This window comes from Pleurodeles waltl, chromosome 10 (assembly GCF_031143425.1).
Source record: "Pleurodeles waltl isolate 20211129_DDA chromosome 10, aPleWal1.hap1.20221129, whole genome shotgun sequence".
Lineage (NCBI taxonomy): Eukaryota > Metazoa > Chordata > Amphibia > Caudata > Salamandridae > Pleurodeles > Pleurodeles waltl.
The window spans coordinates 817,553,221-817,575,820 of record NC_090449.1 but is presented as its reverse complement, the minus strand read 5'-3'; the positions used below and the strand labels follow the sequence as shown (position 1 = coordinate 817,575,820).

The 22,600-nt window shown below is 48.9% G+C and overlaps 1 protein-coding gene across 2 annotated transcripts in view; it reads left to right on the top strand.

Annotated features, from left to right (window-relative positions):
* KIF15 (kinesin family member 15) overlaps positions 1–22,600 on the top strand; it is a 930,781-nt gene that overhangs the window by 601,149 nt on the left and 307,032 nt on the right. For both annotated transcript variants that reach the window (XM_069211483.1, XM_069211481.1), the window contains exon 30: positions 13,219–13,328. In XM_069211483.1, coding sequence (XP_069067584.1) covers positions 13,219–13,328 — 110 coding nt within the window. The remainder of the gene's footprint in view (positions 1–13,218; positions 13,329–22,600) is intronic.

Genomic DNA, 22,600 nt, shown 5'->3' with positions numbered 1-22,600 from the left:
GCATCAGTCTGGACATAGAATTTTTTAGAGTAACAAGGGCTTTTCAGGACAGGTGCAGAGCACATGGCCTGTTTCAGCTCCTCAAAAGCTTTCTGACAGCTTGCTGTCCATAATACCTTTTTAGGCATTTTCTTGGATGTGAGGTCATTAAGAGGGGCTGCAATGGAGCCATAGTTCTTAATGAACCTCCTGTAATACCCAGTGAGGCCTAGGAAGGCTCTCACCTGAGTCTGAGTGGTAGGGGGAACCCAATCAATAATAGTTTGGATTTTCCCCTGAAGTGGTGCAATCTGTTCCCCACCAACAAGGTGTCCCAGATAAACCACCTTACCCTGCCCTATCTGGCACTTTGAAGCCTTGATAGTGAGGCCTGCCTTTTGCAGAGCCTCCAAAACTTTCCATAGGTGGACCAGGTGATCATCCCAGCTGGAGCTAAAGACAGCTATATCGTCCAAATATGCTGCACTGAAAGCTTCCAGCCCTTGCAGGACTGTGTTCACCAACCTCTGAAAGGTGGCAGGTGCATTTTTCAAACCAAAAGGCATTACAGTAAACTGGTAATGTCCTCCAATGGTAGAAAATGCAGTCTTAGGTTTAGCATCTTCTGACAATTTGATCTGCCAATACCCTGCAGTCAAATCAAAAGTGCTTAGATACTTGGCAGATGCCAATGTATCTATGAGCTCATCTGCCCTGGGTATAGGGTGAGCATCAGTTTTGGTTACCAAGTTGAGACCTCTATAGTCTACACAAAACCTCATTTCCTTCTTTCCATCTTTAGAATTGGGTTTTGGTACCAGTACCACAGGAGAAGCCCGTGGACTGTCAGAGTGCTCAACCACTCCTAGTTCCAACATTTTCTGAACTTCTTGCTTTATGCAGTCCCTGACATGGTCAGGCTGCCTATAGATCTTACTTTTGACAGGTAAACTGTCTCCAGTATCTATAGTGTGCTCACACCAAGAAGTGGTGCCTGGCACAGTAGAGAAGAGTTCTGAAAATTGTCCTAGGAGATTTATGCAATTATCTTTCTGCTCAGCAGTAAGACAATCAGCCAAAACTACACCTTCCACAAGAGCATCTTGTTCTGTGGAAGAGAAGAGATCAGGTAGAGGATCACTGTCTTCTTCCTGTCCCTCATCAGTTGCCATGAGCAGGGTGAGATCAGCCCTGTCATAGTAGGGTTTCAGGCGGTTGACATGGAGCACCCTAAGGGGACTCCTGGCAGTGCCTAAGTCAACCAAGTAGGTGACTTCACCCTTCTTTTCAACAATTGTGTGGGGTCCACTCCATTTATCTTGGAGTGCTCTTGGGGCCACAGGCTCCAAGACCCACACTTTCTGCCCTGGTTGGTACTGAACCAAAACAGCCTTCTGATCATGCCATTGCTTCTGGAGCTCTTGGCTGGCCTGAAGGTTTTTACTGGCCTTTTTCATGTACTCAGCCATCCTTGATCTGAGGCCAAGTACATAGTCCACAATATCCTGCTTAGGAGCTTTTAAAGGTTGTTCCCAACCCTCCTTTACAAGTGTGAGTGGACCCCTAACAGGGTGTCCAAAAAGAAGTTCAAAGGGGCTGAAGCCCACTCCTTTCTGGGGTACCTCCCTGTAGGCAAAAAGGAGGCATGGTAGAAGGATATCCCATCTCCTGCGGAGTTTTTCAGGGAGTCCCATAATCATGCCTTTGAGAGTTTTATTAAATCTCTCCACCAGTCCATTTGTTTGTGGATGATAGGGTGTTGTGAACTTGTAAGTTACACCACACTCCTTCCACATGGCCTTTAAGTATGCAGACATGAAATTGCTTCCTTTGTCTGATACTACTTCCTTTGGGAAGCCCACCCTGGAAAATATTCCCAGGAGGGCCTTTGCCACTGCAGGAGCTGTAGTGGTCCTTAAAGGAATAGCTTCAGGATATCTTGTGGCATGGTCCACTACCACTAAGATAAACCTATTGCCTGAAGCAGTAGGAGGGTCAAGGGGGCCAACTATGTCAACCCCTACCCTTTCAAAGGGAACCCCAACCACAGGCAGTGGGATAAGGGGTGCCTTTGGAGTGCCACCTGTCTTGCCACTGGCTTGACAGGTTTCACAGGACTTACAAAATTCCTTTGTGTCCTTAGACATCCTAGGCCAATGAAACAATGGTACCAATCTGTCCCAAGTTTTCATTTGACCCAGGTGCCCAGCTAAGGGAATGTCATGTGCCAGTGTTAGGAGGAACTTTCTGTACTCCTGAGGAATCACTAATCTCCTGGCAGCTCCAGGTTTAGGATCCCTATGCTCAGTGTACAAGAGGTTGTCCTCCCAGTAAACTCTGTGAGAGTCACTGACATCCCCATTAGCCTGTTTGACAGCTTGCTGTCTGAGACCCTCTAATGTGGGACAGCTTTGCTGTGCCACACTCAGCTCCTCTCTGGCAGGCCCCCCCTTCACCCAAAAGCTCAGCAGTGTCTGCTTCCAGCTCCTCTGGTGTAGGTTCTGCACAGGGAGGGAATTCTTCTTCCTCAGAATTAGAATCCACTGTAGAGGGAGGGATAGTAGGAAGTGTTTTGCTTCTACTAGCCCTAGCTTTAGGGGGCACTTGGTCCATTGTTCCAGGATCCAAGTTTCCCTGTCCTTTTTGCTTTTTGGCCTGAGCCCTTGTCAAAGCAAAAATATGCCCTGGGATGCCCAGCATTGCTGCATGGGCCTCCAACTCCACATCTGACCAAGCTGATGTCTCCAAATCATTCCCTAATAGATAGTCTACAGGTAAATCTGAAGCTACCACAACTTTCTTTGGACCAGTTACCCCCCCCCCAGTTGAGATTTACAACAGCCATGGGGTGGCTTTGTGTTATGTTGTGAGCATCGGTTACTTGGTACTGGTGTCCAAGTATGTGTTGTTCAGGGTGCACCAGTTTCTCAATCACCATTGTGACACTGGCACCTGTGTCCCTGTAGGCCTGGACCTCAACACCATTTATTAGGGTTAGTTGCTTGTACTTCTCCAAGTTATGGGGGCAAGCAACCAAAGTGGCTAAATCAATAGCCCCTTCAGAGACTAAAGTAGCCTCTGTGGTCTCCCTAATCAGACCAACCCCAACTAAATTACCAAAAGTGAGCCCAGCTACTCCCTTGGATTGGCTATTAGTAGGTTTGCTCCCACCACCACTGCTATTAGTAGGGACACTAGGTGTAGCAGTAGGGGTTGTAGTGGTAGGAGCTGTGGTGCCTTTCTTTGGACAACTGGGATCTGTTGTCCAATGGCCTTTTATTTTACATAAATAGCACCATGGTTTCTTTTCCTTGTTCTGATTAAAGGAGGATTTGGACCCACCACCCCCACCAGAGTGTTTTTGTGGGCCTGATGAAGACTCATTTTTAGATTTGTCCCCACCCTTGTCTGAAGACTTACCATCCTTCTTTTTGTTGCCATCTTTGTCACCCCCTGTATGAACTTTTCTGTTCACTCTTGTTCTGACCCATTTGTCTGCCTTCTTTCCCAATTCTTGGGGAGAGGTCAGATCAGAGTCCACCAAGTACTGGTGCAACAAATCAGACACACAATTATTAAGAATATGCTCTCTCAGGATTAAGTTATACAGGCTGTCATAATCAGTAACTTTACTGCCATGTAACCACCCCTCCAAGGCCTTCACTGCCTGGTCAATGAAATCAACCCAGTCTTGTGAGGACTCCTTTTTGGTCTCTCTGAACTTTATCCTGTACTGTTCAGTGGTTAAGCCATAACCATCCAGGAGTGCATTCTTAAGAACTTGGAAATTATTAGCATCATTTTCTTTTACAGTAAGGAGCCTATCCCTACCTTTTCCAGTAAATGATAGCCATAGGATAGCAGCCCACTGCTTTTGAGGGACATCCTGTACAGCACAGGCCCTCTCAAGTGCAGCAAACCACTTGTTAATGTCATCCCCCTCCTTATAAGGGGGAACTATCTTGTGCAGATTCCTGGAATCATGCTCTTTTGCAGGATGACTATGGGGAATTCTGCTGCTGCCACCATGGGTATCTAAACCCAACTTCTGTCTTTCCTTCTCTAATTCTAAAGACTGTCTATCCAAATCCAGCTGTTGCTTCTTGAGCTTCAGTCTGGTTTGTTCCACTCTCAATCTATTGAGCTCCCTTTCTAACAATCTGTCATCAGGGTGGGTGGGAGGGACATTTCTAGATACAGAGGTATGATGGGAATGAACAGAAGGAGACCTGTCCCTTACAGAGGGCACCCTAACAGCTTGGCTACCAGTATAATGTGAGAGCACACCATCAGTATGGTGTGATTCAACCTCTGTACCAACTATGCTAGACTGTCTAGTAATGGGCAGGCTGAGAAGTTTCTTTCCTGAACCTTTTCCTGGGGGAGTCCCTGGATCAGATTGAGAACCATTAGCTACTTTTTCACCAGATTGGGCACTTATGGCCTTATCCTGTACTCTAAGCATATTAATTAACAGTTCTAAGGAAGGATTCTTCCCTACACTCAAACCTCTCTCTATGCAGAGACTCCTTGCTCCTTTCCAGCTAAGGTGATCATATGCAAGTTTGGACGGTTCAACATTTTTTCCTGTGCCAGACATTTTTTAGAGAGAGTTAAAGTGATAGAAAAAGAGAAAAAAGTTTTCAGAACTTTTTGGAAAGACAGAAAAAAACTTTTTAAACTTTTAAGAACTTTTTGAAAGTTTTAGAAGTACTTTTCAGCACTTAGAAAAGAGTGAAAAGAGGAAATGCAAAACTTTTTGGCTATGTGTATATACACTGACCTTGTTTTGTATATTTTTCTCTTATGAAAAGTACAATGACAAGAGTGGTAAGTAGTCTCAAGCACTTATCCCACCACTGCACAACCAATGTAGGAGGCTGGACTGGCTTGTAGTGAGTACCAAGGGGTACTTGCACCAGGCCCAGTTATCCCTTATTAGTGTATAGGGTGTCTAGCAGCTTAGGCTGATAGATAATGGTAGCTTAGCAGAGCAGCCTAGGCTGAACTAGGAGACGTGTGAAGCTACTACAGTACCACTTAGTGTCATATGCACAATATCATAAGAAAACACAATACACAGTTATACTAAAAATAAAGGTACTTTATTTTTATGACAATATGCCAAAGTATCTTAGAGTGTACCCTCAGTGAGAGGATAGGAAATATACACAAGATATATATACACAATAGCAAAAATATGCAGTATAGTCTTAGAAAACAGTGCAAACAATGTATAGTTACAATAGGATGCAATGGGGAAACATAGGGATAGGGGCAACACAAACCATATACTCCAAAAGTGGAATGCGAACCACGAATGGACCCCAAACCTATGTGACTTTGTAGAGGGTCGCTGGGACTATTAGAAAATAGTGAGAGTTAGAAAAATAACCCTCCCCAAGACCCTGAAAAGTGAGTGCAAAGTGCACTAAAGTTCCCCTAAGGACAAAAGAGTCGTGTTAGAGGAATACTGCAGGAAAGACACAAACCAGCAATGCAACAACTGTGGATTTCCAATCTAGGGTACCTGTGGAACAAGGGGACAAAGTCACAAGCAAGTCGGAGATGGGCAGATGCCCAGGAAATGCCAGCTGCGGGTGCAAAGAAGCTTCTACTGGACAGAAGAAGCTGAGGTTTCTGCAGGAACGAAAAGGGCTAGAGACTTCCCCTTTGGTGGACGGATCCCTCTCGCCTTGGAGAGTCGTGGAGAAGTCTTTTCCCGCCGGAAGGACGCCAACAAGCCTTGCTACACGCAAATCGTGCGTTTGGCGTTTTTGGACGCTGCTGGGGCCCAGGAGGGACCAGGAGGTCGCAAATTGGACCTGCAGAGAGAGGGGACGTCGAGCAAGACAAAGAGCCCTCACTGAAGCAGGTAGCACCCGGAGAAGTGCCAGAAACAGGCACTACGAGGATGCGTGAAACGGTGCTCGCCGAAGTTGCTCAAAGGAGTCCCACGTCGCCGGAGACCAACTTAGAAAGTCGTGCAATGCAGGTTAGAGTGCCGTGGACCCAGGCTTGGCTGTGCACGAAGGATTTCCGCCGGAAGTGCACAGGGGCCGGAGTAGCTTGCAAAGTCGCGGTTCCCAGCAATACAGCCCAGCGAGGTGAGGCAAGGACTTACCTCCACCAAACTTGGGCTGAAGAGTCACTGGACTGTGGGGGTCACTTGGACAGCGTCGCTGGATTCGAGGGACCTCGCTCGTCGTGCTGAGAGGAGACCCAAGGGACCGGTAATGCAGCTTTTTGGTGCCTGCGGTTGCAGGGGGAAGATTCCGTCGACCCACGGGAGATTTCTTCGGAGCTTCTGGTGCAGAGAGGAGGCAGACTACCCCCACAGCATGCACAAGCAGGAAAACAGTCGAGAAGGCGGCAGGATCAGCGTTACAGAGTTGCAGTAGTCGTCTTTGCTACTATGTTGCAGTTTTGCAGGCTTCCAGCGCGGTCAGCGGTCGATTCCTTATCAGAAGGTGAAGAGAGAGATGCAGAGGAACTCGGCTGAGCTCATGCATTCGTTATCTAAAGTTTCCCCAGAGACAGAGACCCTAAATAGCCAGAAAAGAGGGTTTGGCTACCTAGGAGAGAGGAAAGGCTACTAACACCTGAAGGAGCCTATCAGCAGGAGTCTCTGACGTCACCTGGTGGCACTGGCCACTCAGAGCAGTCCAGTGTGCCAGCAGCACCTCTGTTTCCAAGATGGCAGAGGTCTGGAGCACACTGGAGGAGCTCTGGACACCTCCCAGGGGAGGTGCAGGTCAGGGGAGTGGTCACTCCCCTTTCCTTTGTCCAGTTTTGCGCCAGAGCAGGGGCTAAGGGGTCCCTGAACCGGTGTAGACTGGCTTATGCAGAATTGGGCACATCTGTGCCCAACAAAGCATTTCCAGAGGCTGGGGGAGGCTACTCCTCCCCTGCCTTCACACCATTTTCCAAAGGGAGAGGGTGTCACACCCTCTCTCAGAGGAAGTTCTTTGTTCTGCCATCCTGGGCCAGGCCTGGCTGGACCCCAGGAGGGCAGCTGCCTGTCTGAGGGGTTGGCAGCAGCAGCAGCTGCAGTGAAACCCCAGGAAGGGCAGTCTGGCAGTACCAGGGTCTGTGCTACAGACCACTGGGATCACGGAATTGTACCAACAATGCCAGGATGGCATAGAGGGGGCAATTCCATGATCATAGACATGTTACATGGCCATATTCGGAGTTACCATGGTGAAGCTACATATAGGTAGTGACCTATATGTAGTGCACGCGTGTAATGGTGTCCCCGCACTCACAAAGTTCAGTGAATTGGCTCTGAACAATGTGGGGGCACCTTGGCTAGTGCCAGGGTGCCCTCACACTAAGTAACTTTGCACCCAACCTTTACCAGGTAAAGGTTAGACATATAGGTGACTTATAAGTTACTTAAGTGCAGTGTAAAATGGCTGTGAAATAACGTGGACGTTATTTCACTCAGGCTGCAGTGGCAGGCCTGTGTAAGAATTGTCAGAGCTCCCTATGGGTGGCAAAAGAAATGCTGCAGCCCATAGGGATCTCCTGGAACCCCAATACCCTGGGTACCTCAGTACCATATACTAGGGAATTATAAGGGTGTTCCAGTAAGCCAATGTAAATTGGTAAAAATGGTCACTAGCCTGTCAGTGACAATTTGGAAAGAAATGAGAGAGCATAACCACTGAGGTTCTGATTAGCAGAGCCTCAGTGAGACAGTTAGTCACTACACAGGTAACACATTCAGGCACACTTATGAGCACTGGGGCCCTGGGTTACCAGGGTCCCAGTGACACATACAACTAAAACAACATATATACAGTGAAAAATGGGGGTAACATGCCAGGCAAGATGGTACTTTCCTACAAAGTGCAACCTTTACAACTCAAGATCCAGACAATTCTGGACTGGGAAGCTGCAAAACCCAGACTGGGTATTACAGGAGATTTGTGAAGGGATATGGGTCCATTGTGACTACCCTCACAGAATTGACCTCTAAGAAAATGCCCAAGAAGGTAAACTGGACCGTAGACTGTCAAAAGGCCTTTGACACCCTAAAAGAAGCTATGTGCTCAGCACCAGTTCTAAAAGCTCCAGATTATTCTAAGCAATTCAATGTGCAGACAGATGGCTCTGAAGATGGGATAGGAGCAGTCCTATCCCAAACCAATGATGATGTCCTTAACCAGCCTGTTGCTTTCATTAGCACGAGGTTACTCCCCAGGGAGCAGCGTTGGAGTGCCATTAAGAGGGAGGCCTTTGCTGTGATGTGGTCACTGAAAAGGTTGAGAACATACTTGTTTGGTACTCACTTTATTGTTCAGAATGACCACAGAGCTCTCAGATGGCTCATGCAAATGAAAGGAGAGAACCTTAAACTTTTGAGGTGTTCCATAATCCTACAGGGAATGGACGTTATAGTGGAACACAGACCTGAGACTGCCCATGCCAATGCAGATGGCCTTTCCAGGTTCTTCCACTTAGAAAATGAGGACTCACTTGGGAAAGGTTAGTCTCATCGTCTTTCGTATGGTGGGGGGAGGTGGGGAAGGGGTGTGTAGGAAAATGTCACTGTTTGCATTGTCACCCCCCATACTTTTTGCCTAGTGTTGATGCTAGCGTTGATTGAAAGTGTGCTGGGTTCCTGATAACCGGGCCCCAGCAACAGTGTTCCTTCCCTAAAACTGTACCTTTGTTTCCACAATGGGCACAGCCCTGGCACACAGTTAAGCCCCTTGAAAAAGGTACCCCTGGTACCAAGGTCCCTGTGACCAAGGTAGGTCCTTTAGGGCTGCAGCATGTATTATGCCACCCTCAATCAATACATGAACACTGCTTTGCAGCTCGTGTGTGCTAGTGGGGAGAAAAGACAAAGTCGACATGGCACTCCCCTCAGAGTGCCATGCCCACAAACCACTGCCTGTGGCATAGGTAAGTCACCCCTCTAGCAGGCCCTAAGGCAGGGTGCACTATACCACAGGTGAGGGCATAGCTGCATGAGCAATATGCCCCCACAGTGTCTGAATCAATTCTTAGACATTGTAAGTGCACGGTATATGGTCTGGGAGTTTGTCATTACGAACTCCACAGCACCATAATGGCTACACTGAATACTGGGATGTTTGGTATCAAACTTCTCAGCTCAATAAAACCACACTGATGCCAGTGTGGGACTAATTGAAAAGTGCACACAGAGGGCATCTTAGAGATGCCCCCTGTGAGTTAGCTCAACTGCGAGTGCATGGCTGGCCCTTCAGTGCAAGCCTGCCACTTCCAGACGGGTTTCTGACAACATGGGTGAGTGCCTTTGTGCACTCTGTGGTCAGAAACAAAGCCTGTACTGGGTGGAGGAGCTTCACCCCCCCCCCCCCCCCCTTGCAGGAACTGTAACACCTGGCAGTGAGCCTCTAAGGCTCAAGCCTGGTGTTACAGTGCCCCAGGACACTCCTGCCATTGGAGATGCCGGTCCCCCAGAAGAGCCCCCACTTTTGGCGGCAAGTCCAGAGAGATAATGAGAAAAACCAGGGGAAGTCACCCCCTCAGTCAGGACCACCCCTAAGGTGTCCTGAGCTGAAGTGACCCCCCTCCTTGAGAAATCCTCCATCTTGCTTTGGAGGATTAAGACCAATAGGGATAGGGATGTGACCCCCTCCCCCATACGGAGTGGGCACAAGGAGGGTGTAGACATTCTCAGGGACAGTAGCCATTGGCTACTGCCCTCTGACCCTAACACATCCCTAAATGTAGTATTTAGGGGCAACCAATCTTCCCAACTCTTCAGATCCCTGACGACCTCAAGAAAGAAGGACTGCTGAGCTGAAAACCCTGCAGAGAAAAGGAGACAGCAACTGACTCAGCCCCAGCCCTACCGTCCCGTCTCCTATTTTGAAAAGCTGCAAGAAAAGAAGCAACGTGTTCTGCAGGACCAGTGACCCCTAAAAAGCTTCAGGGGACTGCCTTCATCATTGAGGACCAAGAAACTCCTGTGGACAGCAGACCTGTCCAAAAAGAAGACCCAGAAACTAACTTTAAAGGGACTCTCACCTCACTCCAGAAGCGTGAGTCCAACTACTCTGCACCTGACGCCCCCGGCCTGTGTCTAGAGAAACCAACTATCCAGAGAGGGCCCCCAGGTGACTCCGACGACGTGTCCACCCTGGGCTGACCTCTCTGCACCCCCATGACGACGCCTGCAGAGGGAATCCCGAGGACCCCCCTGACCGCGACTGCCCCGGACGCAGATATCCTTGCCTGGAGAAGCACTGCACCCGCAGGCCCTAGGTCCGAGAGAAACTGACCACTAGTACAACAACAACCAGCAAGAGGGCCTCACCCGTGCCCAGTTGGTGGCTTGTACGAGAGGTCCCCCCGTGCCTTGCCTGCAGTGCCCAAGTGACCCCCAGGTCCCTCCATAGAGTTCTATTGAGAACCCAACACCCTGTTTGCACACTGTATCTGGCCGCCCCCATGCCGCTGAGGGTATGGTTTTTGTGCCTGCTTGGGGCCCCTCCAGTATTCCTCCAAACCCCCCTGGTCTGCCCTCCAACAACGCAGGTACTTACCTGCAAGCCGACAGGAACTGGAGTACCCCCTGTCTCCATAGGGGCCCATTTTATTTTTGGCTCCTGTTTGTCCTCTGCACCTGACCAGCCCTGTGTTGCTGGTGCTGGGTGTTTGGGGTTATCTTGAACCCCCAACAGTGGTCTACCTATGCCCCGGAGATTGAACCCGTAAGTTTGTTACTTACCTCAAAAACTGTACTTTACTTATCTCCCCCAGGAACTGTTGAAAATTGCAGTGTCCACTTTTGAAATAACTTTTTTCCATTTTAAATAAAACTGTGTACATTGTTGATTCCATTCAAAGTTCTAAGTATTACTGTGTAAAGTACCTGACATTTAATGTACTTACCTGCTAAATTAATATTGTCGTTCTAGAAATAAATTATCAAAATAATATTTTCCTATATAAAAACCTATTGGCCTGCAGTTAAGTCATTGAGTGTGTGTTTTCACTTATTGCTTGTGTGTGTAAAAGAAATGCTTAGCACTACCCTCTGATGAGCCTAACTGCTCGACCACACTACCATAAATAGAGCATTAGCATTATCTATTATTGCCTCTGTCAAGCCTCTTGGGGAGCCCCTGGACTCTGTGCATACTATATCTCATTTTGACATAGTATATGCAGAGACAGCTTCCTATAGGGTCTTCTTATGTTGTCGAAATATGAGTTCTAGGGTTTAGGGGTGCCACCCAAATTCTCAATTTAGGGTCTTTATAGGGAGTGCCAGGTGGCAGCCAATGGGCTGATCATCTTTAGGGTGACTGCACCTCTCTTCTGCTGGGAAGTGGGCATAACCCTAAACCTAGTCGCCTAATTCATTGCAAGCAAGATGGAGGAATTTCAAAAATAGTGTCCACTTCAGCTCATCCAACTTAGGGGTGAGACTACCATGGAGTGGCCACTCCTAATTGAAAAAAATGTCCCCGCTATGCTGCCGCCAAACGTTGGGCCAAGACACTGTGGTTCGTCATCTGCACCTTCTGAGGAGACCAGGGTTGCATTACAAAGGCGGCAAGGCCTTTGAAGCTCCCCACCCTGGAATGTCCATCCTGCCTGGGAGAGGCGGTCACACACCTGCCCAAAGCAGGCCTTTGTTTCAGGCCCTTGAGAGTGCTGGCTGTCACGTTGGTGAGCGGGGGTTTCGGGGGGCAAAAATGTGTCTGTGGTGGTTGAACTGGTCAGGACCAGTCAGTCAACACACTAGTAGCTGATAGGTTTTCAGGGGCACTTCTAATGTGCCCTCTTTGTGCATTTTTTTTATACATCTCTCATTGGGGATCAGTGAGGGTGTATTATTCTGAAATGTTTGATACCAAACATCCCAGGATTCAGAGAAGCCATCATGTAGTTGTGGAAGTCGTAGTGACCAGTGTTCACAACATACATTTAAAATGGCTTCCGTGGTCACTTACTATGTCTGAAAATCGACAGACAGCAGAGGCATATCTATTTGTGCAGATATGCCCTCACAGGTAATATAATGCACCCTGCCTTAGGGTGGTAAGGCCTGCTAGAGGGATGACTTACATATATTGCCTGCAGCGTTTAGGGGACATGGCACACATGCTGTGTGCCATGTTGTGTTTCCACTTTTGTCTGCACCAAGACACGCAGCCTGCAGTCGCAGCCTATCATGTGCTTGGTGAGGAATCCCTTAGAGTAGCCCAATTCATGCTGCAGCCCTTAGGAACCATCCTTAGTAACCCAGACCCTAGGTATCCAGGGGTACCATTTCCCAGGTATTTATAGTTGGTACTAAAGGTTCTGCCAATAGAGAGAAACGACTGTGCAGTTTTGGGGGTAGAAATCTGGCACTGGAGTCCTGGTTACCAGGGACCAGTGTACTTTCAGTTGAAATTACACCAGACACTAGGCAAAAAGTGTGGGAGAGGGGTGATCATGTCAAAAGAGGCACTTTTCTACAGGGACTAAATCTGGTGCGCTTCAGTTGTGGTGCATTTACTAGGCATGTGAACTGGGTAAAAGGACCCAAGTGGTGGATATGTTTATTGCCATAGTCCTGTCTGATCTTTAATGTATTGTCTGAATTCAATCTTTGTGAAGATATGCCTTTAATTGGCGGTCACAATTTTGAAGCATGAACACTTTAACATATGACATGGCATAAGATGAAATGGTGAAGCATCTTTTGCTATGAAAATATGATGTTGTACATCCATCATGTGCTGGGACTTCGTGGTTTTATTGAGTAGCGTCATTTTAACTGCTTAGTATTTTTTGTTCTCTGTATAAAGTATTATTATACTACTTTGCATTTCAAAAGTGACAGGGCGTTGAATCTTTGCTATTACTGGTTGCATTCTGCATTTTTACTACAAACCTTGCACTTCCTAGCGCATCTTACTCATTAACCATTAATAGCCCCCGCACCTTGAAGATATTGGTGGAAATCTGTGTGGCACTGAATAATTGCGAAACATGTCATAGATTTAAACTTATTAATCACCCCAACTCTGCCTTAACCGCAGTCCTGATCTATATCCAGAAGCAAATTATCCTGCAACATTCATATCTGCAGGGTTGTTTCCTACCTTATGAGAAAATATGTTTATGTTGCTTTAAAACTATTTTATGTAGGCCAGAGTCCAAATTCTTCATACACACTATTGAATAAGAATGCTTATTTGAACTGAAATTATCTTTAACGTTTTCTTTGAAATTTTGTAGGGACAGTTATGTGAAATGGAAAACATGCGTCTAGAAATGCAGACTCTATTAGAAGAATGCCAGGATTTGAAAAGTCAGCAAGAAGAATCAAAGAGGGGTGTCAAAACCAGGTAAAACATTTATTGGAATGAAGGAGTTATATCATAACCACCTGGAGCCTCTGGAAAATGGGGCAAACTATATTCCTTTGACATTACTTTATTAAAAAGTACTAGTTTGATCAAGTGGCAATTAAATCAGGCATATTAGATTATTTAATTTTGTTGCAATTTTGCAATCATTACATACAAATTGAAGGCAAATGATAACCAGCATTGGTTTTGGTCACTTCTTCATCTGAGTTTGTTTGCACTTACTCAGGATAAGAATATGCCACATTGTTATTGGGTATATCTAATAGCGACTTCCAGCAACAGATTCTTCAGCTTAGAATTTGCCCAGGCATCAGTGTGGATCCGGAGATTTTTCTTGAGCAGTACCCATGCGCGTGCCGTAAGGTGGGTTTAGTTGGCACTGCGTCCAGCATCCTGCGTGCCAGTTATGTCACAGTTTCTATGTAGGCGCCACCCCGGCGCATTGATGTCAGTTCTTTTCTTTTTGTGCCAGCCAGCGGTGAACTGAGAAGAGCTACTCCACTGTCATTTATTGACTGGTATTTTTTGGCTTTTTGATGAAGAATTTTGAGTGTTTACATTCCTGGTGCATGGAGGATGACTTCCCTTAAGACCGGGTGCAAGCCTTGCGGATCCTATCATCAGGCAATTTCCATAACGTATTCGCATTTCGTGTGCTTGTGGTATTTTGAGCATGGCCTACACCCAAAGTCATGTTCCGTGTGTCGGACCATGAAGGCTAAAGCTTTGAGGGAGCGGTCCCTAAAGCTCCTGGTGGCCCACCGCTGGGCTCAGTGTCGCTCCTGTTCTCCTTTGAGAGGAAGGTCTCCAACGGTCACGGAGTGCCCCTTCATCATCGACCCATTCCAAGTCCTCTGAACGGTCAGTAATTTGAGGCATTAGAAGAAGTTTTAGAAGCACAAGTGTTCTTCGACTTTGCCTCAGACGTCCCAACAAGGATTCCAGGCCTCCGTCCTGAGCCTTTCTGAGACAAAACGCCTCTTTTGTCATGGTTAACTCCCACTTTTTGCCTGTGGGTCCTATCCACTATACAATGCATGCAGTATAGGTAAGTCACCCCTCTGGCAAGCCTTCCAGCCATAAGGCAGGGTGCACTATACTGTATGTGTGGGCATAAATGCTAGGACATAGCAAGTGAACAGAGCAGCCATTTTAATACATGTGCTGGACACTGGTCAGTAAGAGTTTCACAGCTACATTTTGGCTACTCTAAACCCTGGGTTGTTTGGTATTAAACAACTCAATGATCAATCCAAATTGGTACCAGTATTGGATTTATCATAAAATGTACCCAAAGGTCACCTTAGAGGTGCCCCCTGCAAATGCTGTCTACCCTGGCATGGTTACTGGCACTCACAACCAGTCTGCCACCACCAGACATGATTCTGGAACCCTGGGGTGAGGACCCTGCTCTCAGGGGCCAAGAACAAGGCCCTTCCTGGGGAGAGGTGCTACCACACCTCCCCCCCCCCCTGGAATGTGCTCTACCCTGCTAGCAAGCTTCAAAGGACTTACCGCCCTTGAAACTCGACCCCAAAGACTGCTGCTAGCAGCAGATGGCTGCCCATTGCAAACCCCCAGTTTTGGCCCGAGCAACGGTGGGAAAACACACAAAGGACAGGAGGAGTGGTCAGCCCCACCTTCCACCACCGCTAAGGTGTTGCATGCGAGGTGACCCCATCATTTAATTTTCTTCCATCTTGCATGGGAGGAAAATAGCCAACCAGGTGTAAGGAAATTACCTCTGCCAACAGGAAGTGGTCACTTAGTGGGTGTAGCCACCCTAAGGTAGATGACCCATTGGTCACTACTAGGTACTTCCCTAAACGCCCACTAAATACAGTGTTTAGTTAGGCATCCCTAGACCAGACAAGGGAAAAAGAAGACCAACAACAGAGAACTTAAGTCTTGCTGCACCAAGAAGGTTGCTTGGACAGTGGACGGACTCTACAAACCCTGAGAGGACCTCCACACTTCTGAAAATCACCAAAGGTCTACCTCCAGTCTGAAGGCATCACTCCCCTGCAATAAAGGCCAGAAGACCAGTGAAGTCCACTTCATTGGCCTACTGCTGACCAAGGACCTGGATGCTGTAGCCGGACCAAACTCCACCCAGCGGACCGTGAGGACAAACCCTCAAGTGTACCAAGTTTGGTGGCACTGCGACCTTCAGTGGCCAGACCGTGCAATAGCCCCACATACTGGTCACTCCATGTTGGACACCCAGATGGACAGTCCACCCGGACTGAAAAAGGACTAGGAGGAAACTCCAGTCGAGGGACTTCAGAAACCACCAGGCCCCTGCTGACCTCAAAACCCTTGATGCAACCTACTACCTGCTTTCAAGGGCACCTTTATGCACATCTCCTGGCTCACCGATTCGCTCTGCACCTGCCTCCCTGTGTCCTGCACCAAAGAACCAGCTGTGTCCTAAGGGTCCCCCTCTCCGTGCGACCTCGACACTCCAAGGGGACCTACTGGACTCACCTTGAAGTCCACCGGTGCAATGCAGTTCCAAGTGGTCCCCCACAGTGGCCTTGCACCAGCTCGTACAAATTTCTGCTGCTGCTCCTGCCGAAACCTGGAGCCACCCAAACTTTTCCAGCTGGTCCACAGGGCCCACCGACGACCTTGACATACCTGCAAAAGGAGACGTTGGTAAATGCATTGCCTGATTTTACATGCATTTTTTAATTATTTCTCCTCTGATTACTTTGGTGTGTGATTATGACAGAACTGAGACATTTTCTAAACTTAAAAATTCACAACTTAAAAATTACTTACCGGATTTTGATCATCTTGGTCTTAACAATGTTAAAAAAAAAAAAAAAAAAAAAATCTGGAGTATTTTTGTAAATGGGTCTTGAGTTATTCTTTTTAGTGACTCCTCATCTATTGATACTGTGAGTGCAAAAAATGATTTGCACTTCTCCAAGATTAGTCTAACTGCTCGACCATGCTACCAATAAAAATTAGAGCATTAGGTGTTCTCGTTTTTACCTCCGTAAACCAACCTGTGGTTACCCGGACCCTCTACACAGTGTGCCTGGTTTTGCATACTACATAGACGGCCAGGCTACTACAGCCTCCGTCTGGACTGACTCCATGTCTCACCAAGTTTCCAGGAGCCGGAACAACCCCTGGCCAACTTAAGGAGTTTTATGAGGCCTTGCGCCTCATCTTTGGACAAACGGACTGAACTGGAGTGCCTTCGGTCCCCAGAGGGTCGGCAGGGGCCTCCTTGGGTTCCACACCGGCGACTTCGGCCTAGGCTCCAGGGGGCTACCATGGAGCCGTTCTGGTATCCAAACCAGCGTTGATCGCACAAATTCTACCTTCACCTACCCCATTCTGATGCTGAGGCTCCAGATGCTGCGGCTCCCGATGCTGCACGTGCCCCTGGGTGGTGTCGATCCCATCCTTGTTACTGAGGCTGACTTCAGTAGGGGCCTTGCCCTCTATATCAGTTCCTGTGGGTGAGGGTACAATGCAAGGGGTCCCTGGCCCCTTTAGAATACCAGCTAGGAGATCCAATGGACTGGCTAATGGATCTGGGTGAAGCCATTGGTCTGGATACTTCCCCTGACACTAGTATGCTTTCTCCCCCTACTGTGGCTATGGAGGAGGGAGCGTCCTATTAAGTGGTAGTCCGGACTAACCTCCTAGCAGAGGTGATCCAGTCTGGGGCTTCCTCTTCTGAACCCCTGTGCCCTTTAATGAAGCCCCTACTGATGTCCTGCTGGGGTCCTGATCCAAACCCAGCACAGGGGGTCCTGTGAACAGGACAATCGCCCACTGCTAGACACCTGCTCCAAATGACCCAGTGTTCCTGACACAACTCCTGAGAGTGTGGTTATCCAAGCCTCCATGTCCCCAGGTGCATTCCCTTCCACACCCTCTGATAGGAAATCCAAGAGGTTGGACCAATTTGTGAAGATGTTTTCTTCCTCCAGCCTGGCATTGCAGTATGTGCACACCGAATGCCGTTTGGGCCATTGCACCAATACTTTATGGGACACAGATACGCAGGTGCTGCCACAGATCCTGGAGGAGGCCCGGGCCATTCTCGCCCAAGCTGTTGCTGATGGGAGAGATGCATTCACAATACGATGTGAGAAGGACACAACTCACTAGGCAGATCGGTCGCATCAACAGTAGCCTTGAGGCTTCACGCCTGGTTGAGGATGTCTGGCTTATCAGGGAGTGTCCAATCTACCCTTGTAGACATGCCCTATGAATGGCACCAGTCACGTCGGAGACAAAGCAGACTCAGTGCTCAGTCGCATTAAGGAGTCCTGAGCTATGGTCCTCAGGCCTCGCAGCTGCCCCACGCCCCATCAGTCTGCTTTGCCCCTTTCCTGGCTACAGAAGGGATGTCAAACCACGTCCATTTCCCTCCAGCCACTGTGCCACGCAAGCTGGCCAGCCTCTGGGTGGCCAAAGATATGGTATCTGCCATTCTCTTGGATCAGGGAGCCTGGTGTCTTGCTAGTGACCTCCAAACCTTCCTAGTCTAACGCTTCCCCACCAGGGAACAGCCTGGGGCAGGATTCGCCATCACCTGGCCCGCTGGCAGTCCACGTCATACAGATGGGTTTTGCAATTAGTCTGAAGGGGCTACTCCCTCCCCTTTCGAGAGCACCCCTCCATCCATGCCACCATCCTACGATCGGATGATGGAGGATCACCTGGCACATCTCCGTGAGGTCGTTTTGGCTCTCTTGGCCAAGGGAGCCATAGAGAGGGTCCCTGTGCCAGAAGTAGGTTGTGGTTGTTATTCCCTCTCCATTCTGGTGCCCAAAAAGGACAAAGGTCTGATCCCTATCCTAGACATTTGGCCCGTTAATCTCTTCCTCAAAAAGGAGAAGCTAAAAATGCTTGTTCTGTCCTTATTTGCCCTGGACCCAGGAGACTGGATGGTGGTGTTGAACTTGCAGGCTGCTTACTTTTTCATCCTCATCCTGCCTACCCTCAGATGTTACTTGCAGTTCATATTAGATCAAATGCATTTTCAGTTTACCCTGCTCCACTTTGGCCTTAGCAGCGCCCCTTGGGTGTTCACCAAGGTGATGGCAGTGGTCACAGCTCATCTGTGCAGGTCAAGGGTGTGTCTTCCTGTACCTCGACAACTAGCTGTTGAAGGCGGACTCACCACAGGCTGTTGTGTCCCACCTCCGGACTAAGGCAGACCTCCTGCATTTGCTGGGGTTCACTATAAATGAGCCAAAGTCACACCTGACTCCCACTTTTTGACCAGCCTTGACACTTTTGTCGAATTTTGTGGTGACTGTTGGATGCGTCTAAGGATGTCCCTGAAGGCCAGGTTTAAACCTTGCAAGGATTGTCACTGAATGATGTTGGTGACTGATCCGCATCGGGTCTGTTTGTGGTGTCTGAAGTGCGACCACGACCCGAAGTCGTGCTGAGTGCCAGACCATGGACCCAAAGGATTTTAGGGAGCGATCCATAAAGCTAATTGCAGCCCAGAGCTCGACTCTGCATTGCTCCCGGTCTCGTTTGAGAGGAAGGTCTCGGGACCGGCAACAGAGTCACCACCACTCATCTTCCTCGAAGTCATCGGGACATTCAGATAAAAAAAAAAGAAGTTGATGAAGGCCAGCCTCGGACGATGTGATGCAGGAAGAGTGTCAACGCTCTGGTCCTCCATCCGCAGAGCCTGCTACTGGGTCGGAGTGGATGCTGGACCCTTATGAATACCAGCAAGAAGACCCAAACGTGGACTGGGCACAGAAATTGGGCGAGGCCAGTGGTCTTGATACCTCCCCAGACACTGGCATGCTGTCTCCTCCTATTGTGGCTACGGCGGAGGGAGCTTCTTACTCCATGGTGGTCAATAGGGCAGGACTAATCTCCTGACGGAGGTGCTTCAGCCTGGGGCATCTGCTTTAGAGCCTCTCCTTCCATTCACTGAAGCCCTCACCGATGTCCTTCTGGGTATCTGGTCCAAACCCAGCACAGGGGCTCCTGTGAATAGAGCATATGCTCGCTGTGATTGCCCAGCTCCGAACGACCCTAAATTCCTGACCCCCACAATGGGAGCTTGGTCATTCAGCCATCTTCGTCACCTGGCATATTACCTTCCGCTCCCCGGATAGGGGATCAAAAAGACTGGACCATCTTGGGAAGAAGAGGTTTTCTTCCTCCAGTCTGGCATTGCGGTCGGTGAACACAGAATGCCTCTTGGGATGTTATACCCGCTCTTTGTGGAACACGGTTGCGCAAGTTCTGCCGCAGATTCTGGAGGAGGCCCTTGCAATTGTCTACCAGGCTGCTGCAAATGGGAGGGACGCTGCCAAGTTCACCATTCAATGTGGCCTGGACAGGACCAACTCTCTAGATAGATTGGTTACATCGATAGAGGCATTACGACGATTGGTTGAGAAGTTATGGTTTTTCGGGGGATGTCCAGCAGACCCTCCCGGACATGCCCTTTGATGGCTCATCTCTTTGGAGATAAGGCGGACTCAGTGCTGGAGAGATTTAAGGACTCCCTGCTGCGGCTCAGTCCCTTGGACGTTCCACCGTCTCTCGTCCACTACAGTCTGCCTTTCGCCGCCACGGGAGAGGGTCCCTGCGGCGTCCCTTTCCCAGCCACCGTGCCACACATGCCGTTCTGCTTCTGCATGGCCAGGGACGCGGAATCCCAGAGGCTCGTGGGACATTAAACCAGAGGTTGGCCCAGTCCACCCGTGCTGCAGCCTTCAAACCTTCCTAGTCCGTCGCTGCAACCTTCAAACCTTCCTAGTCCGTTGCTGCACCTCTGCCCAGTTGGCAGCAGGATCTGCCATCACCTGCCCCACTGGGAATCCATTACGACGGACATGTGGGCTTTGCAGATCGTCTGAAGGGGCTACTCACTCCCTTTCGAGACTTCCCTTCCGGCCCTGCCTCATCTTTTGGCCAACTGACAGAGGATCACTTGGCACTTCTCCGTGAGGAATTCGTGGCTCTCTTGGCCATTGGGGCCATAGAGAGGGTTCCTGTGCCAGAAGTAGGCTGTGGTTGTTATTCCTGCTACTTTGTGGTGCCCAAAAAGGACAACGGCTTACGTCCTATCCTCGATTCTTCAGGAAGGAGAAGTTCAAAATGCTCACCTTGGCTCAGGTCCTTTCTGCTTTGGACCCAAGAGACTGGATGGTGGCGTTGGATTTGCAAGATGCTTATTTTCATATCCCCATCTTGCCTGTCCACAGGCGTTGCCTACGATTTGTGGTAGGTCACAAGCACTTTGTTTACCGTGTTCCCCTTTGGCCATACCAGCTCCCCGAAAATTTGTCTCCCACTTTCAGACTATGGTGAACCTCCTGCACACACTGGGGTTCACTATAAACATGCCGAAGTCACACCTGACCCCCCTCTCAGACGCCCCCATTTCATCTGAGCTGTTCTGGACACAGCTGTTCTGGACACTATCCTCTCCCGATCAGTGAGTCTGGGATATTCAGGCTATGATTCCAGTATTTCAGCCTCTATCCTGGGTTTCGGTGAGGATGACTCTGAGGCTGCTGGGCCTCATTGCCTCCTGCTAGTGACACATGCCAGATGGCATATGAGGGCTCTGCAGTGGGATCTGAAGTTCCAGTGGGTGCAGCATCAGGGGAATCTCTGACATGGTTCAGATCTCAGAGGGAACAGTGAAAGATCTTCAGTGGTGGCTTTCGAATCAAGATTGGGTCATAGGCAGATCCCTTTCCCTTCCCCAACCAGAAGTTCCAGTAGTGACAGACGTGTCACTTCTGGGATGGGGTAGCCACATGGGAGAGGCGGAGATCAGAGGCCTTTGGTCTCTGGCGGAATCCGGACTACACATCAATCTGCTGGCGCTCCGGGCGATCAGACTTGCGTTTAAAAGCATTCCTTCCCTCTATCAAAGGGAAAGTGGTGCAGGTGTTCATGGACAACACCACTGCCATGTGGTACTGCAACAAACAGGGCGGTGTGGGGCCTTTGTCAAGTGGTTTTGCGCCTCTGGACATGGCTGGAACATCAGGGCATTTCTATGGTGGTTCAGCATCTGGCAGGCTCTCTGAACGCCAGAGCAGACAAACTCATCATAATCGATCACGAATAACGTCTCCATCCGAAGATGCCACAGCAGTGGGGAAGAGCCTTGATTAGACCTGTTCGCCTCCGCAGAGAATGCACAATGTCTGCAGGTTTGCGTGTTGGAGTTTTATGTCTCGAGTGGAGCTCAGGCCTCCTGTACGCCTTTCCATCAATACCACTTCTTCCCAGAGTTCTCAAGAAGATCAAGAACGACCGCGCCCATGTCATTCTTGTGGCTCAAAACTGGGCACGAAGAGCATGGTATCCAGAGCTATTGAGCATGGCCACAGATCCTCTGATTAGACTGGCTATGAGCCTTCAATCAGACTGCCCCTTCGGGAGGATCTTCTGTCGCGGCAGCAGGAGACAGTTCTTCACTGAACCTGTCCAGTCGCCGCCTTCTCGCGTGGAGATTGAGCAGCGGCAGTTGACGGCTTTTGACCTTCCACCCAAAGCCTGCAATGTTATCTTGCCAGCTAGGTTTCCCTCCATCAAAACGGTGTATGCCTGTTGGCATAAATGTGTGGATGGTGCATGGACAAGTCTGTTGATCCTCTCCCTGCCCCTGTTTCTGAGGTACTTTTGTTCATTCTTTCCTTAGCCCATCAGGTTCTGTCTTGGGCACTCTTAAAGGATAATTATCGGTCATCTCAGCTTTTCTTAGATTGCCAGATCAACCTTCTCTTTTCAAATCCCCTATTGTGGGGAGATTCCTTAAAGATCTTACTCATTTGTATCCTCCCACTCCATTTATTATGCCTCAGTAGGACCTTAATCTTGTCCTTACTTAGCTAATGTGTGCTCAATTTGAACTGTTATACAATTGTCCTCTGCGGCTCCTTACCCTCAAGACTGGTAGCTGTCACCTCTGCTCGCAGAGTGAGTGAGCTTCAAGCTCTTTCTCCGAAGCCTCGATTTTTGTCTGTACATCCTGACAAAGTAATTCCTGCTTGCAAACTGATTTCTAGGGACAGGGATTCCCCTTTTAGGGCCTTACCTCTGGTGCACCACTTCAGTGTTCATGGCTCCACGCTTTAGAGTGGAAAGTCGTGAAAAGAAACTGACATCACTACACTGAGGCTGTGCCTATATTTGACCCGACATTCTCACCGCAACCACAAAGCCAACGACAGACGCAGAGTTGATTGACGCCATCTAACAGTGCACAAGGGTACTGCTTG